Raw genomic sequence first — 22,585 nt, forward strand, 5'->3', positions numbered from 1 at the left:
AAGTATAAGTTAAATGTCTTCCCAAAATTATAGATATAATATTCCTTCTAAGTATCACATCTATTAAAAATTTTAAATCAATTACAACTGATAGTTGAACACCTTTGATTAATATCCATGAAAAGGTGGACAGGGAAACATTTCTTTGTATTTTGAAGCCCAGCTTTCCTTAGTCTACCCAATGTGAGGTTATCAGTGTTGTGCCATTGTACTTAGCTAAAAATCATTCTTTTTGTAATCCATAGATTGATAAGAAATCCACTGTCTGATTCAGTGTCTTTTCTATAGTAAGAGCGCCATGAATGTTTTCTTTTATTTAGTGACAAATCTTTAAGTGTAAAAAATAAAATTACGAGTGTTAAAACACATAGGAAAGACTCACTCTCAATGAAGGCTGACTAAGAAGAGTTTTAAACTCAAGTTCAAAGATAAATTCAACCATACTGAAGAAGATTGTAGTAAAGATTTGAGACTAGAAATTCGTTCATGCTATGGTATAACCATAGCATATCTGACCCCAGAAATTTCTTCATACCAGGATCTCATGGTATAACCTTAGCACACCTGACCCCAGAAACTTGTGCATACTAAAAGAAATAGAATGGTGAAGCTAAAAGAAACTAAAAGAAATCTTATGGTGAAACACAGCTGTCATCCTAGAGTTTTGGAAACAGAAGAAGGAGCAGTAGGATTCAAAAGCATCCTCAGCTACATTGGGAATTAAAGGCTGGCCTGGGCTATAGGAGACCTTGTCTAAATCCTCCATATCACAAAATAATGGTTTCTGTATTTTTTGTATACAGGGGGCGGGGGACTCTTTATCTCCTGAATAAATTTATGTGACTGAAAAATTTAACCCGAATGTTTGAGGTTCAGTTGCTCAATGGTCTTTTCCCTGAATGGAATTTGATTTGTCAGCAAGGAATACCAAAAGTTGTTTGCAAAGAATCACATGACGGTCAGCTAAAGAGCATGTAGCTGACTACTGAAATATTTCTGCTGACAAAGAAGCCATAGAAACTGTGTGGAAGCAATGTAAAATCAAATAGTCGATAAACGAATGACCATCAATGAACTTTACTTGTATATATTGGGGAGAAGGGACATTTCCAAGTTAAAGACATTTGTGACTGCCTTTCTGCATTCCGAAATTGGTATCAGGGAATACTGAGATCAGAATCAGCCACAGTTAAAAAAACTTAAAAATATTTAAAGCTTGACAACTAGAACAGTTATCTAGCTGCTTCAATCATGTAATTTAGTTCCACAAACGAGGTCACAAATATATGACAGTGAGCTTAGGGAGAAACTAGTGTTTTCCCATCTATGAATCTTAGTATTCCCATCTGGTATTCTGGAAGGGAAGATCTGCAAAGGGATGTCTATAGTGTGCTACCATCTGGTTCCAACTAACAGTAACAACTGGGTGTTCATAGAATAGCATCCAGGAAATTCAGAGGACTTTAATTTACAATCAAAGTAGTATAACTCTTTTTTGATATTGTTGTTGGCTGATGGCTCTGTACAGGCCTCGTATGGAAATGAGGTAAATTTTGTGGCAAAGTTGTATGGCTAGAATACAAAAGAAAACCAATATGAGTGGCATACTTTGATTTCCTGCTTCACAAAATTCATGATGTGAAAGAATACTATGAAATTGTTGGTAAACTTGAAGTATTTGTGCAATATTTTCTCTAAATGAATTATATAAATTTACTATATAGTAGAGTGTAAATCATTAATACTGATCATTTTCAGTATACAAGAATTGAGATTAAAACTGTCTTTTATAAAGTACCGTTTTTGTATACTTAAATGTTTTGGCTTTTGTTGGTTAATTTACTTTCCAGAGTATTTTCCACTCTCCCCAGTTTTAGGTTTAGACAGAAGAATACCAATAACTTAAATTACATTCTAGTAATTGTCTCAATTTCTAACCATTATCTTAGGTCAAATTCTCATAGGAGTTAAAAATAAATCCTAGAATTCATCCAGGTTAAACATACATTTAGGTTTTGTTTTTTTAACTTTCAGCCCACTTTCCTGAGTACAAATGTATATGGATGATAAGAAAATGAGAGGAGACGGAAGCTGCAGTGGCTACAAAAGTAAGACTAATAAAGCTTTAGCAACCTAGTAATGTTGAAATATGATTATTTTTATGTCTCTGGTTGAAACTACTACTAATATTCTTCTTAAACAATAAGCAAAAATCTTTCAAAAATCAGATATAATAGATTTCATGGCTGAATTGCTTAAAATTAAATATAAATTTTCTAGGATTTTATAGAAGTTTTAAAAACACATTTCAAGTATTTTTACACTTAACATGCATTTTTATTGTAGCCATTATTTCTTGTCCTTCCTTTACAGAATATGCCTGTTTTAACAATGTGTTTTTCCAGTTGAAGATTATTGGGGAAAAATATAGTTATCTTGAAATGCACACCTGTTAGTCAACCAACAGAATACATCATATCCCCCACCCCTAATCACAAACTGTCTGAGGCATTTTTCTCTGATAATGAAGACACACTGAATGAGGTATCATCAGGATCCGGTGAGGCGTGACTGAAATCCATCTCTTCTAATTCAGGAGGTAAATCTGACAGCAGTGCCTTATCAGAAAAAAAAAATCAATTGTCGTGGATTAGTATGCAGACAGATATTTTTCCAACTTTATGTTAATAGTTGTAATTCTCTTGTTTTAATTTACTCCAATGGATTTAAAGAAAGAAACATTTATTTTTAAGGATCTTACACAATTCCTTATCTAAAACAGTAAGTTTTCATATCATGCTATGAAAGAACTACGTATTAGATGCCAAGTATGTGGATTATGTGGAGTAGAATCTTAAACAAAGGAGAAATCAAGAGGGAAATGAACATGCATTCTGACGAGACCTGCAGCATTCAGAGTGGTTTAGAGTGGCATGGGTGAAGCCATAAGCAACTATCCCAAACCAAGGATTTTTTAACCATAGGCTTTTAAACGGTTGTAGTAAGTGGTTTTCATACTAGTTTTGTGTGTTGACTGCTCACTGCTAAAGGGCTTTAAAATTTCATTTTTTAATTAAAATAGTCATGCCTAGTTATAATATCATTTAACGAAACCCGCATTTCAACAAAGACCTATTTTGTTCTTTGTTAAAAGAATGAATTTAGCAGTTAGGGGGAAACTCTTCTATTGTACTTTAGATAAAATTTTAACAATTTGAAACTATTGTGTGGAGTTTTTGTTTGTTTCCTTTCCTTAGACTATGTCCATACAGGTGACGAAGCACCTAGCAGGGTCTGTTCAATTATGGCTGTTGTAACAAGGTATCTATCTGCTCATTTCTTTGCTGTGACAATTAGGATATGCCAACATTCTTGAGCTAAGCTTGACCATATTCTAATTGTTTCATTTGTATTCGTAGAAAATGTATCTATACTAGAGAAATACACAACCAAGATTTATGTGCTCGACAGTGCTCATGCCCATTTAACTTTAAGAAATCAGAAGTAAAACAGCATAGTCTGTCTGGAAAATTTTCAACAGCATTACTTGTATTGTGGGTTTGGGGAGTATTAGTAAACAAGAACCAAGGCAATAGGAACAAATGTAAGCTGGCCATTGTCCAATTAAGGAACAGAAAGACGGGGTATGCTGGGGAAAAATACACTGTCAAAATAAGACATGATTCTCCTCAAAAAAACAGTGAGTTACACATCCTTTAATTTTTGCCTTGCAGCACACAAATGACAAGAAAACATTTTGTTTTTTGTCAGGCTATGTAATGAAAAACTAACTTATATGTGGAGAAAGTTATTATTTATTTTGTACCACTAAATTACCCATAGATTTCTTGCTGAAACTAAGTGCACTTCCATATGAACGTACCATAAAGATACCACTTGCTTTCTGAGGTACTAAGCTGCAGTAATATGGCCCACGCCATTTTCTTCTAGAACAGTAAGCTACTGCTGATCCAGTTCAGGTACAATGGGGCCTTTGCTAATGTTGGTGTTCAGAATGTGAGTGGGTACATCAATCACTTGATTGAGCTTGCTCTACAATTTTGAACATGCCATATTAAGAATGGAAAGGCGTTCAAATTGACACTCATTGTATATGGGAAATTCAAGTGGCTTAGAAAATTTCATACCGTAAATTCTAGTGGAGAGATGTACAAACTAGAAAAACATTGCTATTTATCTTTTCTTTGTTGTATTGCATATAGTTGGCTGACTAAAATAAGAATAGAATTTAAAATGTTCAGTAAATGAGGTAGTTCATAACACTTTTGATATATAGATTGCACCTCAAAATTCTTTCAATATCTTACTGGACTGCAATATCAGGGCATTAAACAAGTCTCTGCTGATGATTAGAATTGTCTTTTCCACAGAGATATAAGTAAGCACAGTTAAATTTCCTCTATTCTCCCATCCCCCGTGTGGCAGATTGAACCCAGGATCTAATTTACTCTGGAAAAAACACTCTGACAATGACTCACATCTACAGCCTCAATATTTTTTATTGCATGTTCTTCATCAGTAACAACTATTTTCAAGGTCTGACCAAGTGCCATTTTTTCCCAAGAGATCATTAACACTTTTGCCAAATATACGCTCAGTGTCTGTAATACTTATTCTAGGCTGTAAGATGTGAATGTAAAATTGATAATCATTCTTATCCTCCTTGCAGAGTGGAGAAATTGAAGTTTAAGAAAGGCAATCGATCTGGCTAGGATCACACAGTGAATTATCAGGGGAAGAAAGACTATAACTAATGACTTAGAGCAATGTTGGCAACATTATCTGGATGTTAAAATGGCTATTATTGATTTTAAAAAGACAACCTTTAGGTAATCTAATGTTTCAGTAAGAAAGTACCATATCTAGTTTTTAAACCCTGGACTTCTTTATTTGGGCAAAATAGTCCCTAGATCGCTCATCTCATTCAACTTATCCATGTCAAGATTAATGAAAGAAATACTGTATATTTTTTAAAAATAAGAAAGTAAGGCAAATGTTTCTATTTTACTAGGTAGAATATAATATATTTCCAGAAATAAACTTCTGAATATTTCAAAGTTTGAACATAAGAGAAAACTTGGATTATTTTTGTGAATCACTACTAGTATCATATATGTAATCGTATGGATAATTCATTAGTTTTCTGCGTCAGAGGCAGAGTCCAGGCTGTACGCATGACCTTTCTGCTTTAAATTTCCAAGTAATTACAGGTGTCTATCACCACCGTATCCAGTATAATTTATGCTTAGGGAATGTATTTTAAAAATCATTATACTCAATCTTGTGCATGAAAAATAATCACAGGTTCTATTTAAGCTGCTGATTCTATAGGCTGTGGCATTTAGTATTATTTTTGTATCATTCTCTACTTCAGCCCACACTGTGTTCATGTCTTACTTCAGTAGTCTTTTATCAGAAGAAAACTAGAAAAGGAAAAACAAAAGCATGTTAGTTACTTTTCTTATTTGTTAGTAATCATTGGGAAAGACAAGATATCCTGAGTGAATTGGGAGCATGGGGACCTTGTGGGAGGATTGAAGGGGAGGGAAGAGGCAGGGAGGAGAGCGGAGAAAAATGTAGAGCTCAAGAAAGAACCAAAGCAAAGCTATGAGCTTATTTTCAGATGTCAAGATACAAAGACATTTACTAGTTAGCTGGTTATGAAGCTGAATTCAAAATTGATACTGGATTTTTCGGACAAGAAAAACTTTCTAATTTAGCCTAAAGTTGGAGCTGTTTGTGTGTGTTTGTGTGTGTGTGTGTGCGCGTGCGCGCGCGTGCGGGTGTGTATAGTATGTGTTCTACAGTTATTTGAAATCTATTATTCTATTGAAATTGTGCTCAATACTATTGCTCTTATTAATTTAAAAATCTGTATTTTAGGTTCATATAAGTCAAACATACTCTTTTTTTGCTGTCCTTTGCCTGTTTTAAGGTAAGGTCTTAGTTTATGGCCATGCGGAACTCAAACTCAAAACAGTTCACTACCTAAGCTTCACTAGTGCTTGAGTGGTGGCATAAGCCACTGTACCTAGCCTATTAACACATTTTCAATATGCCTTGAAATGTGCAAACCATGCATAATAAAGCAATACACTTAAATAAAGGTATCCAAGGCAACTAAGGTCATTTGTATTGTGCTCTCCATGTATCGTCGGAGTTGAAAGAGTAAATTCATAAATGTGGGCAAATAATACTCATGCTGGTTTTAGTCCCATGAATGAACTCTCCTATTTTAAATTTTGTAGCTCAGTATATCAGTTAAATATATGGAGACCTTGTTCTTTGTAAGAAAGGAGAATTATGGGATGTTCAGACATTAAACTTTTCCCTGGAAATGTCTGAGACGGGCTATATATGCATAACCTTCTTGGAGTACAAGACATCAGTGATTTTATTTTTGACAATTTTTGCTGAATAAAATCTTCTAAGACTATTTACTAAATTATAGTTACCTGTATCTCATACTACTCATGGAACTTTTCTTATAAGGAGTTAGCATGGTGATAAATAACAGCAGCAAATTTGGAATCATTTAGTGTTAAACATAATATTTTATATTGGGCTAAATGAATGTGTGTATTTTTCTTGAGACTATATTTATATAGTCTTGAGACTATACATCAGGTTTTTCTTGAGACTATATGTATATATAGAAAAACCTGAGGGATAAATGCAATTTGGAAGGAATCTATAAACAAATATCCATAGCAAAAACAAGCCATTTCATTTTTGGAGTGGAAGTTTCAAACATTCTTACTTACATTGCAAAATATTATACACCATGCTCACAAAGAATTTCACAAATAATTTCATGCTTTCTCAGTGAGAAGCAACACATCATAGAACAGACTGTCCAAACATTTGTGAGCTCCGGCAGCTGCTACTGAATAAAGAAATGCCCACATTTTCATTCAGAAAAAGCTTCCCAAACATGCTATCTACTTATGGGTCTACAACATTTTTGAGGAATTCTTTAAAATGAACTTTAAAATTTGATTTTCTCTACTTATAGGCTATCCTGAAATTAAGAAAATATTCTAATTAGCTATTTTGACTTTGTACTCTAGTAGCATATAAAAAAATCTGAACACCTATTCTTAAGAAAACTATGTTTTAAAAGATCATAAAAAGAACCATTTGCTCCATGAAACTCCAAGCCAGAATGGAGAATACAAGTGGAGAGATATGAAGCGTCCAATAGGACATGCCATTTTTCAACTTGACACATTGTGGCTTACTGGTCTCTCATGGGACTTACCTGCTGTTGCTCCTTATCATCAGCTTTCATAGCCAGAATCAGGTTTCTAACAAAAGTCTGGAGCTTAAAGTATTTTTGCTTTTGAATCTCAAGCTCATTTTCAATGAATCTGACTTCTTCATTCTAAAGGAGAAAACACCAAACAATAAAATTACCCCATGTAAATTCAAGCCTGTGTATGTTTGATGAATAGGAAAACTAAAAAGCAATCAGAGTATAGAAACATTAAAAAACAACTTTAACCATAAAAGAATATAAAATACAGCAGGAAATTATCGTGGTATTCAAAGGTTGCTGTTTAAACAAACCATCAATAGAAAACAATTTACAAATAGATTCCAGGAAGAGAAAAACAAGAAAGACTTATCTTCTTGGAAACAAATTTCCTATATCAAACTCAATTAGAAGATGCGAGTCATTGGAGACTAGCCTTAATGTGTGATAACTTCTGGTCTTCTATCTGCTTGTGGATGCAATGTGACCAAGCACCTCACACTTCTGCCCTCATGCCTTTCTTGCCCTAAGAGGCTGTGTTCCTTTGAACTTGGAAAGTTCCCAAACAAAACCTTCCGGTAAACTGCTTCTTGTCTGGTATTTGATTACAGCAATGATAAAAGTAATGAATTCATAAATGAATAAAAATATTGTCAATTTTATTTAATTGTACATTAATTTTAAGAGGTGAATTTCACTGTGGAGACTTTTTTACTCTTTGGAAGTTATGTAATATAGTACAACTGATTAAATAAAAACATACACAATATCTCTAATAATAATTATAACAACATTAATAAAATTTAAGCTGGACATTGTGGTACATTCCTATTAATACCAGTACTCGAGAGTTTGAAGCCAGTTTGGGATACATACTGAGATGCTGATTCAAATCCCAACCAAACAAAGGAAACTTAATTCCTTTCATCTAATAGAAGCTTGGCACCATTTGCCCATCAATCATCTCCCAATCCTCTCACCATGCAGCCTTGGGTGGCCACCATTCTATCCTGTTTCTTTGAGTTCAATTGTTTTACATTTCAAATATAAGTGAAAAAATGTCATACTTATGTTTCTATACCTGGTTTATTTCACTTCTAAAATTCTATTTATGCTTCCACAGATGGCAAATAATCACTTTTGTTTAATAGTATATGTGGAAATTATAAATAATGTACATTCCCACAACTATTTGAAAGGCAAAACTTAAGGTTCTTACCATAGAAAATAAGCATTTGAAGTGATGGATATGTTGATTAGGTTGATTTAATTGCTTTCCACTGTATTCATATATCATACCTTAACCTTGTACCTCATGAATATATAAAGCTACAATTGGTCAGTTTACAATTGAAATATACATTATGAAAAAATAAAAATAAATGAAACCAAATATCAATCAGCCTCTTTGACAAGAACTGTAGAAGTAGACAGAATCTTCTTTTTACTGGAGACCTGGTCTCAGAGTACAGGAGGACTTTAAACAGCATTTGTTCAAAGAGCTTCCTAAAGACATATTAAAATTAGTTGATTGTATGGGTATTTTAGAATTTTGGTCAAGTGGATGTTGTGGTATTAATCACATCCAATCTGTGAACATGTTTACTATATCACTTATTAGCTCAATTTAAACCTTAATTTATGTGATGAAACTGCTTCCTTCCAGACCACTTAATAAGTGAAACATCTGTCCAAGCGAAATTTCTATTCAGTCACTAACACAACTAAGTTAAAAGTAAGCATTCTAGAGAAATTCAACATGTTTCTGCCATGATATGGTTTTACTTTTATTAGAAGTCATTGTCAGAGATTTGTATTAATAAAATGCTGGCCAGAAAATGATTTTCTTCTGTTTTGTTTGCTTCATATTTGATGCACATATATGTGGTATATGTATGTGTGGTATTTGTGTGCACATGCACATGTGTGAGTCTTTCTCACTCTGTCTGTGTGTGTGTGTATGTGTGTGAGTGCGTGCGTATAAGTCACAGGTTGATATCAAGCATTTTCTTCAGTTGTGCTCCAACTTCTTTTCTGAAACAGGGTCTCTCGCTGAACATGAAGCCCACTATTTCAGCTAGGCACAGTTAGCCCTTTGTCTCTGCCTTTCCAGCACTGGGCTTCCACGTATGTTTCACAAGCCAGGCTTTTCACATGGGTGCTGGAAATCCCAACTCAGGTATGTACGCTTCCTTAGCAAGCCCTTTACCAATTCAGCCATCTTTCCAGTCCTTGTTTTGCTTTTGCTGTTGTTGAGGTTTTTGAATTGTTATTGTCCTATTTCATTTTCTTCGAGACACAATCTCATATAACTAGGATATCCTTGAACTTGCTGTGCAGTTGAGGGTACCCTTGACTTGCGCTCCACTTCCTAAGTTCTTGGTGTACAGGTGTGTACCAGCACACTAGGCAGAAAGTCATTTGAATACGGGCTCTATGTATCATTATTTAATAATGACTCATTTGCATTCAGTCTGCTTGAGCTGTACTCATAGTCCATCAGAAAACATTTTAGAAACATTAGTTCATATTTGCAAAAGTCACGAAAGCATCTTTTCATAGGAGGATCTCTAATTTTTCATGCAAATATTTCCCTTCTTCAGTATTTATGAAATGTTTGAAAAGCATAAACAACTTTAAGATAATTTAATATTGTAGACATTTTCTTCTCAGAAGTGCTTTTTGCAAGCCTATTAAATGCTTCCTAGATTACAGGCAGTAATTTATGTGTGCGTTAGAGATTTTCTTAAGTCAGTGGAGTACTTAGGAAAGCAACTAATAAGACAATAGCAGACACCAACTTTTACAAAATAAGGCCTAGTTTATTTTTGCTAAAAAGCCTTCTCCACATTTCCAGCAAACTGTTCATAATTTTGCAGAATGATTGCTGTGAGACACAAGGTTGCAAATATGCCAGAGCTTTGATCTCTGGGAAGGCTATTAACAGCTACCATGCCCTATTTTATGATATAGTTACTCATGCCACAGGTATTGCATCCATCAGCTTTCCTCATAAGGATTTGGGATTAGTTAACCCCCAGAAATATGAATTTCTACCGATGCATCTCAATCAGAATGCTATAACAACTAAACTTTATATTAATAAAATGCACTATAGAGAACATTCTTTTAGTTTGTTATAATAAATCCCAAGCACAGAAGATGAATTCAGTATGGGAAAGTTTAAAATGCTGGAGCTTCTAATAGTAATTGAATTTATACAAATAAACACTTGGGAGACTATTAAAATTATTTCCAGAGACAAATTAATTTATTCAATTACTTTCTAAGCAACTGCTTACTAAACATCTATGTGCCAGGGCTCCCCATCCAAATAACACATAGGTGATTAAAATACATTTCTGCCTTCAAGAAACTTATTATGAATATACTTAAGAAATGAAAAAAATAACTTTCACCCCTAAACAAAGAACACTAGTGTGTTTATTTAAATAGAGTATAGCAACTTTATTCAAGGTATTAAATTTCTAAACTGATATGTTTTACAGCAATGCTCAAAATATGCAATGGCAACTCCAGGCCCAAAGTTCACAGATGGTAAATGGAAGCATATGAAAATAATGTATAGAAAAATAGATTTTTGCTATATATGTGTACAAATATTGTGAATTCAAAGAAAGAAGCTTAAATGTGATGGAGGTAATTATAAAGAATGACCCATTATGGGATCTCCTGCTCCCACATTGGAAAACATTGGATTACTAAACTGTCTATTAGAGTTCAATGCAAGCATTCACTGCCTATTCTGCTCTTCCCTCCCCGGTCTTTAGCTGCAAACTTTCTCAAGTGAACTGCCACTGAAAAGGGGAGAGGTATGTCCTGGAAAAGAATCCTCTATGTTTCAGTCCAACCCTGTTTGACCTGTTCAGGAGTGCTAAGTGGGGCACACTTAACAGCTGTGCAATCCAGTCCTCTCGCCTGCACTTTCCACAGCCCGTGCCAAGCAGTGACCTGGTCTGCAAAGTCATTTTAATCCTGAACTCAGTAGTTAGAAGTATTATATGACCACAAGGGAGTATTAGTATGATCTCTTCAAACTGAAAACCAGCAACTTTATAATTCAGCTAGTTGGGAATACAGTTTATTTTTATTGAAAATTTATTTGTTTTTAAGATAAGATCACTTATATATTCTAGGCTGGCCTTGAATTAATGGAGCTCCTCCTGCCTCAGACTGGTGAGCGCTGGGAAAACAAGTAGGACCTACTATATCTACACATAAATACAGTTTAAATACATAATTTTATTGTGTTCTTTGACCACTCAGAAATAAATTTCAAGAGACAATTTCCCTTTGTGTCTATAACACTCAATATTTTAAAGCTTGTAATGCTATGAACATTAGGAAAACAAAATGTACAATGGTCTAAAATTCAGTTAAACTAGTCTAAAACTGCAAGGATTTTTTTTTGATGAAAGTGAAAGCTGTTTTCTAATTAAATGGTGGTCTTTGTTACTATCATAAGCTTTAAATTCTGATTATACTCCACAAAAAGAAACTTGGTATTTAGAAAGAAACACTGTGTGCCAAAATTTCAGAAAACCCAAAGTTTCCTAGCAAGATAGGCTGCTGAGTAACAAGGGGAGAGCACTTGTACACAAAAAACAAATTGACAAACAGATTGATAACTTATGTCAAAATTGAGTAAAAACAAAATTATGCGTGACACGGTATCAGAGGATGCCTTCCAATTTAGTAACAAGTGGCATTAAGAAAAGGTCATCTCTATTCATATTCACCCTGTATTTTCGTTGGGAAGTGTTTTTCAAATTCTTAAAAAATGATATCAGGTATAGTCTTAAAGACAGTCTTGGAAGAAACCGTAATCCAATATAAAATTAGCAATGGACACTGGAAAAGAAATTCTCCCATTTCCTAACATATTCTTGTTACTGTTGTGTTTATTTTGTTTGAGGGAGGGTCTTTCAATGTTGTCCAGCCTGGTTTTAAATTGCTGAGCTAAAGTGATGCTCCTGCTTCATCACCACATATACCTGGGACTTCATGTACACACCACCACCTCTCTCAACTCTACCATAAATTTCACATTTACCCCCACTATATGTTATTCCCACTTGAACACAATCAATGCCAATTTTTAAGCCAGTAAACACTTGTTTTTAAAAACCATTACAACCAAACAAGCCAGCAGTATTAAAATGTCCAACATTTTGACTAATTTTCAAGTTGCCTGAGATAATCAGGACAGAGACTCAGATTGCCTAGTCTATCAGATGGGGAAATCAGAGGCACTATAAATCTTTTCCACTCAATAGCTCCCCTTAATGAGTTCAGAACTTGAAATTCCCTTTACCTTATAATCCAGGAGAGAATTCACTTGTTCTACCTCGGAATTGCTTATCATGTCACTTTCTTCATCATCGATAATTTCTATTTTCTGTAACATAGGCAACAAATATATATCAGATCACTATACACAATGTGTCCATCATACCTATTTAATATTTAGTTTTGGTGACAGAGAGATTTAGGTTATCTGGATTAAACTTTGATGGTTGGCTCCTTGGTGTTACACACAGGACGTGTCTGTGTTACCCCTTATGTCTTTAATTGGTGATTGATACGGCCCTTCTTGGATAAGGAACTAACTTTTAATCTTTCTCTCTCTCTTTTTTTTTTTTTTTGGTTTTTCGAGACAGGGTTTCTCTGTGGTTTTGGAGCCTGTCCTGGAACTAGCTCTTGTAGACCAGGCTGGTCTCGAACTCACAGAGATCCGCCTGCCTCTGCCTCCCGAGTGCTGGGATTAAATAATCTTTCTCTTTCTTTCTTTCTTTCTTTCTTTCTTTCTTTCTTTCTTTCTTTCTTTCTTTCTTTCTTTCTTTCTTTCTTTCTTTCTTTCTCTCTCTCTCTCTCTCTCTCTCTCTCTCTCTCTCTCTCTCTCTCTCTCTCACACACACACACACACACACACACACACACACACTAGAAACGGGTTCCTTTACTGTCTCAACATGACCCTTCCTTCTAATGAAAATGTTAACATATGGCATGTATCCCAAAGGAAAATACAAGGTCTAAAAATTCACATATTTAATGTGCTCCATTAGCTAGACATTTGAAGCAGACATCTATGATAGAATGCTGAAAATTGCATGGGGATTTGTTTTCTTCATTGGACAGTAACAAAGAGAGCAAGGAGAGGACAGAGACAAGAGAGGTTCCCCTAGCTTCAGAATTAAGGCACAACAAAAAAGGCTTGTGAAGTATCTTGTGTACCATAGATAATAAGTAAATATCTGTCAAAAAGTAAACAATACATCTCAGTGCTGATTAAAAGAATTACCAATAAGCTCCAATTGGAAGGATAAAACAAATTATTTAATAAGAAAACCTTTTAAAAAATAAAGAAAAAACCAATAAAAATCAGTTTAAATATTATCCTTTGCATGTAAAACAATGTAGTTAAGGGGAAACAAACTGTACCTTAAAACATTTAAACACTGTTAACCAAAAGTGAGGTTTAAAAAGAGGGAAGATAAACCAGATTTAGTCAGTAGTCAGTATTTTAAGAACAAGCACATTAACAGCAGCATGTCGTAGGCAGAATATGAAATTAGACTTTCTACCTGGAATTTATATTATATATCTATATTCCATATATATGATTAAAATATATGTGATTAAAAGTCACAAACTTCGAATCATCGTACTTGATATACTGCCATTGAGGAAATGATATCATCACAGGGCTTTTGACCTGCTTTCTGTGAGTCAGGGACAGCTGCAGTGAAATTGCCTTCTACCACTGCGTGGAGATGTGTCTAATTCTTTTTTTTCTATTAGAATCAGGATAAAGTTGAGTCTTAATCATATCAGTCTTCTCTAGGCTTTACACTTCATACTTCTTGTTCTAAGGTTTTTAGATTTGCTACCTGTTTGGATTGATTCTGGAAAAATAGAGGTAGGCATTTAAGAAAAGTAGGTACCAACAGCCACTGTATGGAGTTGTGCATATAAGTGGGTCTTATATGTCTCTGGGATTTGTAATCCATGAATAATTGGGGGCACTCAAAAGTTACAGGGAGAGAAGATCAACATTTGAAAGTTTGAAGTTTTGTCTCTGAAAATCAATTGTTCTTGAAAAATTAGGTGCTGAAATGACTGAGTCATAGCATGCCACGACTTCATTTATTATTTTTAGTTGTCTGCTACTGGGGAGATTCAATGTAGAGAAATTCAGGCTAGAAGTGAACATATCTTTGGGGGAAAAGATCTTTCAATTGTAAATAATTATATTTAATATGTTATAATTAAAATCTAGAACAGAAGGAGATATTTGGCAAGATTTAAAATATTAGGAGAGTTCACTGTGGAAAACAATGATTGTAAGTCATTTGATAAAAAAATAAAACTGCCTTAAAATCAAACCTAATTTTTTAATATGTCTGTTGAATTAAAAGTCAATGAAATGCAATCCAGAACTCTATTTTAGAGGTAGAAAATAATGCTAGATATTGTTGGTATTTAACAAATATGAGCCCAAATATATATTGTATGTGTTCTGCTTTTATTAAATAGATGTTTAGGATTATTGGGTCAAAGAAATAATGTCTGTGATAGAAGTTACAATAAATTATGATATCACAACTACTTTGGAACTGAAAACTCCATCATATGTGCGATTTTAATGAAAATTATGCATAGAACATTGATTCAAAAGCAAAAATGAAAATGTAATGGAGTTTCTTTTTGTGTCTGGCATTGTTTAATACTATCTTGATTCCTGTATCATTTTGTGGGGCCAAAATATAAACAAATTCTGCTAAAACAGCTGCTAAGGGAATATCACTATATGTTTACATTTTTTCCAGTCCAGTTTAATCCACACACAGCCTGTTCCTGCTGCTATTCAAATTCTTAAAATATTGTCTTTCTTTCTTTTCTGTGATTTTGAATGCAATTACCAGAGTCCAATTTAACCAGGGAAAAGAAAAGTTTCCAAATACAGTATAGATAGGTACAATCTAAACAGACAAACCCTTGGATGCAAGCACTTGTACTAACAAAGGCTTCCTCCACAGTCGCCACCTAAACTCCATTTCAATTCTGCCATCTGTCAAATGAAATGAATCTGTTTCCTTATCGGTGTGTTTAAGAAAAATAACTTGTTATATGTAAAATATGTCATATTTGAACTAAATTTTAGATTTTCATACTTGGAAATCTCCTAAAGTTAAAAAATGAGAAAGTGTTTAAATTTTACTTATTGAACACTGAAAGATATCCTAAATTCATAGGGAAAAAAGCTCTGCTTTAGTTTACAGAGGGAAACAAAACTTTATTCTGACAATACAGATGGTGTCATCAACTGGCACAGTGTTCTTAAAGTCTATCCTGTAATGAGGAAAGAATTTCAAACTACATACCACATTATCTGCAGATACTGCCTGGTGTTCTTCATCCTTCTGCGTCTTGGTCTCATCAGGGATGATATCACTGGGCTCCTCTATAAGAAAAAAAAGTGAAGATTTCATATCTTGTATCTCAAAACTTTACTGAAGTTTTAAAATAATACTTAAATAATGCCTCCTTTACCAAAAACATACACATGGCAAATCTATTACAAATGTGCTTTGTTGTGAATTTTATTCATATCCAACTCACATATAGTTTAGTTAGTTATGTGGATGGATAGAAATACAAGGATTATCATCACTCTTCTATTTCTAACAGAAAAGATGAGAGAAAACTCTAGCTTTAACAGTGGACAAGTAAAGAAGTCATTTAAGTACTATGAAGTTGCTAAAAATGAAATAAAATGACCTACTAGCAAATGAAAAACTGAAAATGATAAGATCTATGATGTAGGTTTACATAATTTTGTATTTGTAAAAGAAAAAAAGTAGGTTTTTAATGAATTAAAAAAGAATGATACCATTTGTGCTCAAGTTATTATGCCTCGATAGAATTATATATAACTATAATGGTTTTTACTTTAATTTTTAATTTTTTAAATTTTGTTTAGTTAAGCTCTTCCGTAACAATACTTATTTTTGTTTTCTTTTCTTTCCTATTTTTTGTTGATAAGGTCTTATTACATAGCCCTGGCTGACAAAAAACTCAGTGTAGACCATATTAACTTTAGAGTTTCAACAATTTTCCCACCTCTGCATTTTTTTAAGCATAAATAAAGGCTTTATTGGTTAGTTTGGATGAATGACAGACTGGCATGAGGTCAATGCATTGTTTCACACTTACAACCCTTAGGATAACATACAAAGCTAAGCTTATTGGCAATGGGCAATTTGAAGGGAGTGGAAAGGACCTGAAGACTTCTGAAGGTTATTAACAAAGCTACCGGGACCGAAACAAACGTCCAAGGAGCAAATCCAGGATGGAAAAGGGATCATCAAGAGCTGAAGATCTTTCAGAGACTGGATCACTGCTGGAACTGTCATGTGCTTCGTGGTGGGTCACTGTGGTCTCGTTCCGTCCCTCACTGTCCACAACAGTGCGGCACTCCTCCACGGCCCCATCTGGCTTAGTGATCTTGGTCACAGAGATGCTCTTGAAATAGGGTTTGGGTTGGGGTTGAAGAAGTGGACCGAGACCCTCCTGGGAAACCTGGGAGTCAAGATCGTTGTCCTCTCTGGCTCTAGAACGGGGGGTGACAGGCCATATATCATCCAGCCAATAAAAAGGTCCCTGAGACCTCCAATCTGGAGCTGGTTTGGGGGATTCAGGTCTTGCATGACTCTCCAAGACCCCCTCAAAGATCCTGGGTTGGTGACTATCAGGGTACTTAAGCATTGAGTCCCGCAGCGTCTGCCCTTCCCGCAGTCTCTCACTAGGTGTTTCTGAGTCGGGACCTGGAAGTTCAGGAGAGTGGGAAGGCAAGGTCCAGGCCCCCATCTCGCTGAAGATGCTATTGAAATCTCGTACTAGATCATCAAAGCCAAAGTTGTCGTGGAATCGCATCCCTCCTCCTGGACTGAAGCTGAAACCGAATTCCTCCGGAGGTTGAGAACCATCAAACTTATAGCTCCCTCGACCCCACGTGCCTCTGTCTTCCTCCTCTTCGTCGTCATCATCGTCATCATCTTGAGTCATCCCTCCAAAAAAGGGATCTCTGTGGCTCCAAGGTCCACGAAAGCCGAAAAAGCCCCGGAAAAGGTCAAAGAAGCTCATTACCATAGGGGCACTAGAAACTTTAAACTTCTGCAGGACATGAGCGAACACCCTGTCAGATACAGCTCGGGCTCCCCACCTCTGCATTTTAAGTGGTGAATTTACAGGCCTTTTTACTACTCCTGGCTTTGCTCATTGTAATAAAACAAAAACAAAAATTTCTCAATAAATGGCATAAAATTACAAAGGCAGATTTCCAATTTTATGAAAATGCAGGTTTATTTAAGTACTAGTATACACATGCTTACTGTTGTACATACTTGTACATATGCAAAGAGAAAATACTTGCAAAAATATGCCCTTGCTCTTGTTTACACAGAGTTTTTCACCAAGGAGTAAGAGTCTTTCCATTTCCATGGTACTTCCAAATATTTCCTACAATGGAGATGCATTTTTTGAATCAAATTCAATATTTTACAATAATAAAATAGAGAGAAATGATATTAATTTAGAAGATCTAGTCTAATAAAAAGCTCTTTGTGATGAGCTACGGCAAGTGCCTGCTTCAAGGCCTGGGTGAGTCTGTATACATTACCCCTTAACCTCTTTATTTCATAGTACCCTCTCCCAGATGCTTTCAAAACAGAGTAGCAGTGCTTATCTCTGGGTCTCTCTTCTCTTCACAGCAATTTCATGGAGATTATTTGGATAAATACTAGTAAAATTCCTCAGATCCTAGGTAAACAACATTTTAATTCAATTTATAAAGCAGAACAAAAATTTTTATCAGCCCTCCTAAGATTTTCCTAGTCCATTCATTCCCACGTAGAAACATGGAGAAGGATTAGGAGAAATTCACTTAGGAGAATTGCTTATGAGAATTCAAGTGTATGCTATCCAAGAAAACTTCAGCAGAATTTTAATATAATGTTTGGTATAAATTCAATTTAACTTTCTTATCTCTACCATACACTTTAAATTAAATTTTATAGTATGTACGTGTAGTATATAACACAATATACATTTATATAGCAGAAAGACCACTATAATGAACTAAATTAACATATTTATCATTTCACAGTTTCCCATCCCCCAGGCAACAGCTGCTATCATCACATACTGAAAATCCTGACTATACAATACATTATCATTAACTATGGTCTTCACGCTCTTCATTAGGTTTTTCCCCTTATTCATCACACACACTGCAAGTTTGTACCCTCTGAGCTGTATCTCCGTTCTCCCCTCCCCATTCAAAAATCCACTGTTGTATTATATTTGATTTGACCTTCGTTGCCCTGCTATTTGCTGCAACACGGATGAACCCAGGGGATGTTAACTGAGTGAAATAAGCCAGACAGACAGAAAGAAAAAAATTGCATGATCTCATTTATTTGTGAAATGTAAGGCAAGTCAATTTAAAATTTTATAAAAGCAATGAATCCTAGACAAAGAAAAGTTTACCTAGTCATTATTTAGACATTTCAAGTCACAGACATTTCAAGTCCTACATAATCAGTGATGCAATGAAATGGAAAGAGGGAAATTTTTCATTAGCTTTAGCTGCAGATCTGATATTAGATATAGTGGTCTCAGAAGAGGGGTTATATTGCTCATCAACAAGATCATTACTGGTACTATTCCTTACAGGATTGCTGTACACTTCTTCAGATTTACTCATAACTTTATATACAGTTCTGGTTCACTGACAGCTTATTTATGCATGGTTTGATTATTTTAGGAAATTTAAATAAAAGCTATTTTGAGGCTTCTGAAATAAGAAGGTGTAGAGTGATAAACTGAATAGGGGATACTTCCTTCTGCATATAGATACTTGCAGCATCAACGAAAGTTTAAGATCCAGACACTGTCAATGTGTTTTGGTAATTCCTCAAAACAAGCAGCTTTGCTAATTGAAAAATAAAATATAGAATTAATCAGTGAAACTCTAGAGGGCACCCTATGTGGTGGCTATAAGCTCACACTAAGTACCATGGGGAGTTATCTATTAATGCATGCACGCTACACACTCCACACACTAAGATACAGTTGAAAAAGAGGTACTTCTACCAATGTAATGTTGTATCAATTATTTCTATACTTTAAACCATTTGCCTCTCAGGATAGTGAAAAGTCTTTAAATTTCTCAATAATAAATATATTTTGGTAGAAAGCAAAGTTAAAATGAAGGAGGTGAGTTAGCCAAGTATTATTTTTGCTGAAGTTTCCAAGTTGTACATAAAGGGTGGAGCCATGTAGCTTTTCCTTCCTTGCCAGATCAGTCCACCCATGCCTAGCTTCACTCCTCCCAGGAAAACAGAAGAGAAATGGGGAAGAGGAAGGTCAAGCACAAGGTAGAACTGAGTTGAGTCAGAAGGTCTGTGTCAGGGACCGACACGCTTGCTCAGAAACAAAGGATTGCATGTCAAATTGTTAAGGGATCATGAACACTTTTGGTTAGCCAGCAAAGCTAGCCCCTTCTCACAATTTGAAGGAATATATTTTTTCTTGTAAAGACACTGAAAGAAACTGTATGGTTTTTTCATGTGTTTGGTTTAACATGTATTATAATATGCAAGCACCAATTTAAAAGTCTTTCCCCTTTTAGACATTTAAAATACTTTAATCCTTTTTTTTTTTTTTTTTGGTTTTTCAAGACAGGTTTCTCTGTAGCTTTGGAGCCTGTCCTGGAACTCCCTTTGTAGGCCAGGCTGGTCTCGAACTCACAGGGATCCGCCTGCCTCCCGAGTGCTGGGATTAAAGGCGTGCGCCACCACCGCCCGGCCACCTGTTAAATTAACAGTTGTGTACAAGGACTATGAATTCTAGTTGTTAGGTTTTTGAATTATCTTTATAACTCTAATAAGACATCAATGCAAATCTTAATGTAAACATAATCTAGCTACATTTTTCCAAACTGGAAGAGAATATAGGTCAGTGCATTTTAGAGCTAGGGCATTAGTCTCAGCCAGATGATACAATTAGTTCTTACAAAAAGATCACATAGCCAACTCAGTCAGATTAGTATTCTCCATCAGCAAAATGAAGAAATTGTACAGTCCTAGTAGGAAACAGCACCAAAGGGGCTCCTTCCAGTCTTTGAAAATGCTTTTCTGCTGCAATTTCTGATGAGAATGAAAAGGTTACTGTGCAGTTGTGAAAAATAAGCCACCAAGGGAATTGTTTACATCTCATCCTGTGTTTTTTGATTCATACATTAAATTCTTTCTCTTCTTTTTCTCATTAGGTCTTGATTACTATGCCAGCTATCTAGACAGCATACTATTATATGACAAAGGATGCCAGTAGAGGAGCAGTGGTTTATTAAATGCAGACCATTAACACAGACCTTAAAATTAACATGCACTGTTTTTGCATTAAGTGTTTATTTTCTAAAATTCTGTTTCAGGAGGGGAAGTAGCAGTTGGGAATGAAACTCTGCACTCAGGGGCCTATGCCTTTTGATTCCTCAGAGTATGCCCTTACAGCAAGCCTGCCTTTTCAGAGAAACATACAAACCTCTTCTTCCTTACTCACTTCAAATAGCTGTGAGGCATTGGGCTCTTAAAGACCCCATCATGTAATTACTGCTACCCAAGAATCTCCAGGCACATAGAATTTTGGAAAGACTAACAGAAGACAAACACATATTTACTAGACCAACCATATGAGGACAAATGACCTTAGAAATCATAAAACATTTTTTTTCTTAATGATTGTTAAGCCTGCATCAGTTCCTGCCCCTCTAAGTTCTGCTATCATTTGTAGCCTTAGGTAAGAAAGATGGAGGAGGGTAGGAGGGGAAGAAGGAGGGAGAAGGGAGAAGGGAGGAGAGAAAGAGAGAGAAAGAGGTAAAGAGTCAGAGAATATTCACATTCGATAGTCTTCCAAACACCTGGACTTAAAATTCGCTGTCCTCTCAACAGTGACAATTTTTCTCTGTCCCTATCATTATTCTACTTATTACAATTTGCCTGCCTGCCCCCTGGGCATGCAATTAATTGCTTTTGCAAAGAACCTCTTAAAGACTGATTCAATGGTCTCTCCTTTCTACTCAATTTCTATGATATCATTGAGATAATGACCCCTCTTATTTCTGAAATCTCTTTCTTTCCTTGGTTTTAGTAACGGCACACTATCCAGCTCTGTTCTTCCTGAAGATTCTTTCAGCGGCGATTTTTTCCCCCTGGGGCCCAAAAAAGTAAATATTTCTCAACATACAGTCTTTCTCCATTGTCTTGTCTTGTTTTGTTTTGGGATTTTAATTTTCTCAATCAAAACTCTGCTTCTGTGGCAAGGTACTAATTAGCCTCTGTTTGTCAGATTGCTGTTTCTTCTCCCTACTTAAAGCTCTCTTTTGAGTTCCAGACCCATATTACCCAACAGGTCTCTGTGTATTTGCTGCTATTTTCTAAGCCTCAGAACTGCAAACTGAATTAATCTTTATAATGATAGCCTGTCTATTTAATGTGATGGGAGTAAAAATTTTGCATACAATTTGAGGAGGAAATTGTGAGAAGATATAGCTAAAGAATTTTACAGTTCATCTAAAGCTAAAATAAAAATTTTACCAGATAGTAAGAGATTTTATAAAGCCACAGTTAAAAACAGATAAATGTAACATAATAGGAAGTTCAGAATTTTCTCATGTGTTTATGTATGTGTACCTGAATATGCATATGTATAAATATATAATTAATTTTTGAAAGCTCTACTGTAATTAACTGGACAAAGAATGAATTATGCAACAAATAGTGTACAACAGTTGCTGAACTATTTGGAAAAGTAAAATTAGGTATTTTCCTCACACATCTTAAGGCAAAGTAATTCTCAGTGAAGTTAATATAAAATTGTTAAACTAAAGCCATAAGGATGCCAGAAGCGGATATATGAGCTTATTTTCACAACTGTATGCAAGAAGAGACTTTAATTAGGAATGCAAAGGAAGAAACCACAAGGGAAAATATTGCTATGCCTGACAATGTAAAAATTATACCCCAAAATTTTACCATGAAAAATCAGAACCAGGAGGTGTGATAGGAGGATCAGGAGAAATGACAAATTCTAATTCAAAATAATCAAATCCAAACTTCATCACTTCAATAGTACATCTTGTTATCCTACATAATGTCATGTTGATAAAACTATCCCATTAATAATACTTTGATTATTCTCCTAATTCCAAAAAAGAGGAGTTGT

At 35.0% G+C, this 22,585-nt stretch overlaps 2 protein-coding genes across 2 annotated transcripts in view; both read right to left on the reverse strand.

Moving 5' to 3' along the window:
- Positions 1-2,173: 2,173 nt before the first annotated feature.
- Hdx (highly divergent homeobox) overlaps positions 2,174-22,585 on the reverse strand; it is a 101,965-nt gene continuing 81,553 nt past the window's right edge. Inside the window, exons 6-9 of the mRNA XM_057759890.1 lie at positions 15,685-15,764; positions 12,612-12,695; positions 7,283-7,405; positions 2,174-2,618 (exon numbers count right to left, since the gene is read on the reverse strand). Of these exons, the coding sequence (XP_057615873.1) occupies positions 2,493-2,618; positions 7,283-7,405; positions 12,612-12,695; positions 15,685-15,764 (413 nt within the window). The 3' untranslated portion in view covers positions 2,174-2,492. The remainder of the gene's footprint in view (positions 2,619-7,282; positions 7,406-12,611; positions 12,696-15,684; positions 15,765-22,585) is intronic.
- Positions 16,448-17,508, reverse strand: LOC130867741 (HCLS1-associated protein X-1-like). The gene has a single exon (XM_057759891.1). It carries the CDS (start codon positions 17,450-17,452, stop codon positions 16,613-16,615), a length of 840 nt encoding a protein of 279 aa, XP_057615874.1. The 5' UTR covers positions 17,453-17,508; the 3' UTR covers positions 16,448-16,612.

This window comes from Chionomys nivalis, chromosome X (genome assembly GCF_950005125.1).
Source record: "Chionomys nivalis chromosome X, mChiNiv1.1, whole genome shotgun sequence".
Taxonomy (NCBI): domain Eukaryota; kingdom Metazoa; phylum Chordata; class Mammalia; order Rodentia; family Cricetidae; genus Chionomys; species Chionomys nivalis.